The 7,998-nt window shown below is 39.9% G+C and overlaps 1 protein-coding gene and 1 pseudogene across 1 annotated transcript; both read right to left on the minus strand.

Moving 5' to 3' along the window:
* Positions 1-195: 195 nt before the first annotated feature.
* LOC120194057 lies at positions 196-3,645 on the minus strand (annotated as a pseudogene).
* A 555-nt stretch (positions 3,646-4,200) lies between these two features.
* On the minus strand, positions 4,201-7,397 carry LOC120194056 (alpha-glucosidase-like). Its single transcript, XM_039196460.1, has 5 exons — positions 7,132-7,397; positions 6,325-7,037; positions 5,992-6,222; positions 5,242-5,888; positions 4,201-5,158 (listed from the first exon to the last, which is right to left on the minus strand). The coding sequence occupies exons 1-5, from the start codon at positions 7,365-7,367 to the stop codon at positions 4,274-4,276; spliced, it is 2,712 nt and encodes a 903-aa protein (XP_039052391.1). The 5' UTR covers positions 7,368-7,397; the 3' UTR covers positions 4,201-4,273.
* Positions 7,398-7,998: the final 601 nt, after the last annotated feature.

Below are 7,998 nucleotides of genomic sequence, written 5' to 3' on the forward strand. Positions count from 1 at the left end.
CCGTTCACACACGTATATATTATGTTATATTATATGTACAAATATGTTTGCATATATATATATATATACCTGAATAATCCTACCTTTTCGTCACTTGATTCTATTGATATGGTGACCTTATGCTCCATTTGGACTAAATAATAAATTCCAAGCCTGCAATTGCTGCACTATTTAAGACGGCCAACAATTTGCTACTCAAGTTATAGTTTAGTTATTCAAATCCAAGCTGCTATTAGGCTGATTTGTAATTCAAATCTAAACAGATATTAATATTGGAACAGTAATAACGATTCAGTATTTATATTATTGATCCTGATTTATCACAGAGCCGCCATTTTGCCTTCAACACTGGATTTCCATTCATATTTGTTGTGTTTGCAGTGCTTAATTCAAACCACTTCACCCTCCGAGATTTTTCCAACCCCACGAATATAACTGTATTTATGATCCATTCTTGACTCGAAGCATATTCCCCATTCTCAACTTCTGATCTAACAAGGACATCATCACCAGTATCTGCACCATGAAATCTCACCATACTCTAATTTCCCCCATCTCCACCGCCTCTCCGTCGTCCAGGAACAGTTCCCCCGTGATATTCTTCCATTTGCTGACGGCCACCAAGAGTTGGAACGGTGTTTTCCTAGCGGCTTTCGTCGTCATTGCCTCTCCTTGCATGGCTATGATGTTGCCTTCTCGGACATGCACGTTTATATGATCAGGTGGTGCCGCAAGTGTGAAGTATTTCGCGGATGTTGAACTCAATGAGTTGGAGTAATTGAAGAGGTCGAACCAGTTTCCACTTGGGAAGTAAGCATCTACTGAAACTACTCCAGGGCTCAATGCAGGTGATACCATTATGCCTTTGCCTATGAGAAACTGTGAATTGATTTCGTAAGTCTGAACATCTTGTGGAAATGTAAAGAACAGAGGCCTCGCGATGGTAGTCCCTTTCGTGTGTGCCTCATACATTAGAGTGTAAAATCATGGCAACAGGCAATACTGCAGACCCAGAACTTTCCTAGTGGCAGCAGCGACAGAGTCCCAGAGATACAGCTCTTGCCGGCTTGAATCAATTGCCGAGTGATCTCTAGCAAAAGGGTAAAAAGCCCCCAGCTGCATTTACCAGAATCCGAATCAATTGTGCGTATATGTAATGTGATACTAACAACCGAGTTTGATTAACACATATACGGACTTACTTGGATCCATCGTCTGCAGAGCTCTTCTGTGGTATTCCCTGAAAAGCCACATATATCAGCACCAACCTTTGGAATTCCAAAGAGTCCGAAGTTTAAAATGGATGGAATTGTGTAAGCCAAATCCTCCCAGGTGGCTGCATTGTCTCCAGTCCAGTGTGCTGTATACTTCCCAGAGCTTATAAAAGTTGATCTGCTAAGTATAAATGGCCTTTCTCCTGTCAGATTTGTCAATACCGCATGTGTTGCTTTGCATTCCAGTAAACCGTACAAGTTATGAACATCATACTCTGACAGGTTACCAAAATGCAAAGCTGTTGCAGGAACTGTTTTATTATTAATTGGTCGTTGGATTCCTTCATTGTTGATCTTGTAAGGAGGATAATCAATGGCAGAATTTGGCTTCAGAGAGGAGGTAATGAAGTTGGATAACTCGTTCATATATCAAGCCAAAGACCATCAACAGGGAGAATATCTCGAAACAATTTGATCTCACCACCCCAATAAGTTTGTGTTTGAGGTTTAAAAAGTCTGGGTACTTAACTGGACCAGGCCAAACTTCGCCCAAGTAAGGGATGCCATCTCTTTTTATGAATATATCAGCTTTCATTCCTCTTTTATTGCTTCCATATGTATTGTTTACACTGATACCTATCAACGTTATAATCATAATTCATGTGTGTAATATACAAATTAAATTAGTTGACCCTATTCCCATATGTAATGGGGTAAAGGGAGGTAGGATAATAGGTTGCCCTCAACGTCAGGTTGAGAGCAGCTTCCGTGGAAGACCTCCGTTATGAATTGCTCTCAGGGACTCGATCTCACGACCACAAGGATAAGAGCCTTGTGCTCTACCAACTAAGCTAGACGAACAATTCATGTGTGTAATATACAGTTTCCGTTATATCCATCACTACCAATATGCTTGCATTGTAAATTACCGGGATCTATGATGACGACGTATTTCTGATCATTCTGATGAAACTTATCGACAAGTTGTTTCATCTGATCCTCAGGGAAGTTGGTCGGATCAAGAGTAAAGTCCTTGAATCCATCCATGTAATCAATGTCTGTCCACATAACTTCAAGAGGGATATTGGCTTTTGCATAACCGGCAACCACACCCTCAACGTCAGAAACATTTTTGTACCCCCACCGGCACTGATGGAATCCTTTGAACAAACAATGCCGAATTGAGTGATGATGAATGCATTAATCAATCAAATATAAAACCCAACTCCAACAATTATCAACATGTTATAATAGTTTGTTTCTTGTTGAGATTTCAGCGTCAATTATGTTGAATTGGCTTCCTTTTTCTTTTAAGAAAAACAATGGAGGTCAATGGAAAAGAGTGGTGTTCTAGAAAAACTTTCAAGAAGAATTGTATACTCACCAAAGGACCAATAAGGCATTGGAGCAGGGCGGCCGATAAGCTCAGTATACTGCTGAATGACGGTGTGTGGGAATGGTCCGCCAAAAACATACAAATCTATAACACCTCCGATAATCTTGTAAGTTATCTTGTTTCCTCCATAAACTATGTCCATCCCATTGCTATTAAGCAATAATACTCCATGGCTAGTCCCTGCTGCTCTCTGCCATCTTCAGATGCTGATCTTACGTCTATATAAAAGGGATGCGATCCATAAAGATTAACATCAAGATTAGCGCTCGCCAAGTCCGCATTCCACAACGTCAACGTCTCATCATGTTGTAACTTGAACGATCTCTTTGTGTGCTCCCTGAGTCCATAAAGTGACGATATGTTTAGAGGCAGCGCGGAGGAGAGTTTAATGTACTGTTCCTTGAACACCAAGAAAGTGCTTGGATCCGATGGGTCCAGAGATGCGTCGAAAAGGGTGTCGCCCGAGGAGCGGCGTGTCACCGAGAAACGAATGGAGTGATGTTTCGGAGGGTGAAAATGAGGTCCGATGTTGGGTCCGACACCGAGTGGGTTTGCTTTACCTTCCGCGTTGGGTGGTTTACTGATGAACTGAGGGGGGATTCTTCTTGTGATTGGCGAGGAATGATTTCTTGTGGGATTTCCCATCTTTGATTCGCAGGGTCTGCAACTCTGATTCTCAAGCGATTGCTTGTTTCGGAGCTTCATACGGTAAAAATTTAAATCGTTATGACTTGACCCTGAAAATCTGAAGTTCTAAAAAGAAGAACTTGGCAGCTGATGGGAAAAAAATTACCTGACGAAAAGATTGAGATTTTGGATATCAGGTCCATAAACAGAGGAGTTGCGGATAAGAGCAAGTTCAGCAGTCAACCACTTATTGTTTTGGTCAACGGAAACATGATTTAGTTTGTAGCCATATCCAACAGCTTCATTAACACCACCATGAATCACTGAGCAAGAAGAAATGATTATCAGAAACAGAAGATAATGCCACCAATGATTTGTTTGAGTTGTACTCATGTTCTTTTTTTTTTTTTTTTTGGGGGGGGGGGGCGGGTTTCAAACCATCCTGTCTGTAATGCTATTCTCATATATATATATATATATATATCATGCAACTCCAAACATCTTAGTTCCTTTTTTGTTTTATTTGAATGTAATACCAAAGATTTTCATTGGCAGATAATAGCATCGGGTGAAACAATCTGTTGGATACAGGTTGGGTAATCCAGTACCCAATAATTACAAGCCTGATCACAGTACTTGGTTGAGCTAATTCTTGAGCAGCCATATCCTCTCAAACACTAAATTGATGCCAGTAAGAGATGGCAATTCATTATTTATTTTGTTGAGCTAATTCTTGAGCAGCCACATTACAATCTCTTTGCAAATGAAACTGTAGCTTGATGAAACAACTCAAAGAGGTATTGCTTGAGGTGGTAGCAGCATTTAAATATTTAGTGATTTTTCCTACGTTTATTTTATTTTACATTTAAATATATTTTGAGTTTCAATTCAATGGAACGTTATAATATTTAAATAATTATCCTCTCAAACACTAAATTGATGCCAGTAAGAGATGGCAATTCATTATTTATTTTGTTCATTCTGATTTATCACAGAGGCGCCATAGAAGTCTGCCTCTCTTCTTAAAATTCTAACTTTAGTGAGTTTTGAGTTGTAAATTGAACTCCTTTCCCACAGGAAGCATCAGTCTTGTGATTTCCACAACCTGGAATTGCGCATCCTTGTCTAATTTTGCCTTCAAAACCGGATTTCCATTCATATTTGTTGTGTTTGCAGTGCTTAATTCAAACCACTTCACCCTCCGAGATTTTTCCAACCCCACGAATATAACTGTATTTATGATCCATTCTTGACTCAAAGCATATTCCCCGTTTTCAACTTCTGATCTAACAAGGACATCATCACCAGTATCTGCACCATGAAATCTCACCACACTCCACTTTCCACCATCTTCCCCCATCTCCACCGCCTCTCCGTCGTCCAAGAACAGTTCCCCCGTGATATTCTCCCATTTGCTGACGGCCACCAAGAGTTGGAATGGTGTTTTCCTAGCAGCTTTCGTCGTCATTGCCTCTCCTTGCATGGCTATGATGTTGCCTTCTCGGACATGCAAGTTTATATGATCAGGTGGTGCAGCAAGTGTGAAGTATTTCCCGGATGTTGAACTCACTGAGTTGGAGTAATTGAAGAGGTCGAACCAGTTTCCACTGGGGAAGTATGCATTGACTGAAACTACTCCAGGGCTCAATGCAGGTGATACCATTATGCCTTTGCCTACGAGAAACTGCAAATTGATTTCGTAAGTCTGAACATCTTGTGGGAATGTGAAGAACAGAGGCCTTGCTATGGGAGTCCCTTTCGCGTGTGCCTCGTACATTAGAGTGTAAAAGTATGGCAACAGCCGATACCGGAGACCCAGCACTTTCCTAGCTGTGGCAGAGACCGAGTCCCAGAGATAGAGTTCCTGCCGGGTTGAATCAATTGCCGAGTGATCTCTAGCAAAAGGGTAAAAAGCCCCCAGCTGCATTAACAAGAAAACTGAATCAATAGTGCATATATGTAATGTGATACAACTGAGTTCGAGTAACACTTATATGGACTTACTTGGATCCATCGTCTGCAGAGCTCTTCTGTGGTATTCCCTGAAAAGCCGCATATATCAGCACCAACCATTGGAATTCCAAAGAGTCCGAAGTTTAAAATGGATGGAATTGTGTAAGCCAAATCCTCCCACGTGGCTGCATTGTCTCCGGTCCAGTGTGCGGCATACTTTCCAGAGTTTACAAAAGTCGATCTGCTAAGTATAAATGGCCTTTTTCCTGTCAGATTCGCCAATGCCGCATGTGTTGCTTTGCATTCCAGTAAACCGTACAAGTTATGAACATCATACTCTGTCAGGTTACCAAAATGCAAAGCTGTTGCAGGAACTGTTTTATTATTAATTGGTCGTTGGATTCCTTCATTGTTGATCTTGTAAGGAGGATCATCAATGGCAGAATTTGGCTTCGGAGAGGAGGTAATGAAGTTGGATAACTCGTTCATATCAAGCCAAAGACCATCAACAGGGAGAATATCTCGAAACAATTTGATCTCACCATCCCAATAAGTTTGTGTTTGAGGATTTAAAAAATCTGGGAAGTAGACTGGACCAGGCCAAACTTCGCCCAAGTAAGGGATGCCATCTCTTTTTATGAATACATCAGCTTTCATCCCTCTGATGTAGCTTCCATATGTACTGTTTATACCGATACCTGTCAACATTGAAATCATAAAGAACGCGATGTTAAAATCGTTATTTTAGGGTTCAGCTTCCTTCCGTCACCACCAATATGCATACATCATATATATAGTTACCAGGATCTATGATGACGATGTATTTCTGATCATTCCGATGAAGCTTATCAACAAATTGCTTCATCTGGTCCTCAGGGAAGTTGATGGGGTCAAGAGTGAAGACCTTGAATCCATCCATGTAATCGATGTCGGTCCACATAACTTCGAGAGGGATCATGGCTTTTGCATAGCCAGCAACCACACCCTCAACATCAGAAACATTTTTGTAGCCATATCGGCACTGGTGGAATCCTTTAACAAACAAAGGCGAAATGGGTGATCATAAATTCATTAATAGATCAAAGATATCTGAGTTGGGGAAAAAAAATAAAGTTGCATAGTATGCATACTTACCAAAGGACCAATAAGGCATGGGAGCAGGGCGGCCAATAAGCTCAGTATACTGCTGAATGACAGTGAGTGGCAATGGCCCACCAAAAACATACAAATCTATAACACCTCCAATAATCTTGTAACTTATCATGTTCCCTCCATAAACTATGTCCATCCCATTGCTATTAAGCAATAATACTCCATGGCTAGTCCCTGCTGTTACTCTGCCATCTTCAGATGCTGATCTTACGTCTATATAAAAGGGATGCGATCCATAAAGATTAACATCAAGATTAGCACTCGACAAATCCGCATTCCACAACGTAAACGAGTCATCACGTTGTAACTTGAACGATCTCTTTGTGTGCTCCCCGAGTCCGTAAAGAGACGACCTGTTTTCAGGAAGCGCGGAGGCGAGTTGAATGTATTGTTCCTTGAACACCAAGAAAGTGCTCGGATCCGATGGATCCGGAGATGCGTCGAAAAGGGTGTCGCCGGAGGAGCGGCGTGTCACCGAGAAACCGAACGGAGTGGTGTTTCGGAGGGTGAAAATGAGGTCCGATGTTGGGTCCGACACCGAGTGGGTTTCCTTCAGCTTCTCCGTTGGGTGGTTTACTGATGAACTGAGGGGGAAATGATCTTGTGATTGACGAGGAATGATTTCGTGTGGGATTTCCCATCTTTGATGCGCTGAGTCAGTAACCCTGATTCTCAAACGATTGTTTGACTCGGAGCTTCACACAGTAAAATTTAAATCTTTACGACTTGACCATGAAAATCTGAAATTTAAAAAACAGGAACATGGCAGCTGGAAAAAAAAAGAATTACCTAACGCAAAGATTGAGATTCTGGATATCGGGTCCATAAACAGAGGAGTTGCGGATAAGAGCAAGACCAGCGGTCAACCACTTGTTGTTCGGGTCAACGGAGACGGATTTCAGTTTGTAGCCATAACCAACGGCTTCATTAACCCCGTGAACCACTGAACAAGAAGAAGAAGAAGAAATGATCATAAAAAACAATAAGAGATTATTAAAAAAGTGTGTCTTTTGTGTTATATTCATGGTTCTGTTTTTGTTTTTCCTCTTTTCAGACCGGCTTGTCCTACTGCTATTTGTATTCCATTACTGGAGGACAAGCTGTCGTTTTCGTTCTGCCTTATAATTTTATTTAAAAGTAAAATTTATAAATTAGACTAAATTAAGATGAAATAATTATTTTAGTTATCAAATATTTTAAAAAATTAATTTTTTAATTTTATTATAAAATAAATATTATATTATTAGTTATCAGTAGTTGATAAAGAAAACATGGTATATTAAATTAATAATAAAATATTTTATTTGATCATTAAATTTTAATGAATTTTTAAAAATATATGAAAAAAATTAAAAAGAGATATAAATATATATTTTTTCTAAAATTTGGTCTGATCCATTATCATCCTTAAATTTAACCTACAATAAAATCTAGGCCTGTAAACGAATCGAACACACACGAACGGAGGTATGTTCATATTTGTTCATTTAATAATAAATGAATTTTTTTTGTTCATGTTCGTTCATTAAAGAATATAGCTTGTACGAACGAACGAACATAAACGAACACAATAAACGAACATAAACGAACAATATTAAACTTTTTCATATCCCTAAATCTAAGCCCTTATCATCCTTTAAATGACATAACTTCGCC

Source organism: Hibiscus syriacus, unplaced genomic scaffold (genome assembly GCF_006381635.1).
Source record: "Hibiscus syriacus cultivar Baekdansim isolate YM2019G1 unplaced genomic scaffold, ASM638163v2 tig00116997_pilon, whole genome shotgun sequence".
Classification (NCBI taxonomy): Eukaryota; Viridiplantae; Streptophyta; class Magnoliopsida; order Malvales; family Malvaceae; genus Hibiscus; species Hibiscus syriacus.

What these genes read in the sequence shown, in the direction of transcription:
- LOC120194056 (XM_039196460.1), bottom strand. Translation starts at nt 7,367, where the DNA reads ATGAATATAACACAAAAGACACACTTTTTTAATAATCTCTTATTGTTT. An exon ending in CATGCCTTATTGGTCCTTTG is followed by an intron (nt 6,223 to 6,324) that starts GTAAGTATGCAT and finishes TGTTTGTTAAAG; the next exon opens with GATTCCACCAGTGCCGATAT. An exon ending in CATCGTCATCATAGATCCTG is followed by an intron (nt 5,889 to 5,991) that starts GTAACTATATAT and finishes CAATGTTGACAG; the next exon opens with GTATCGGTATAAACAGTACA.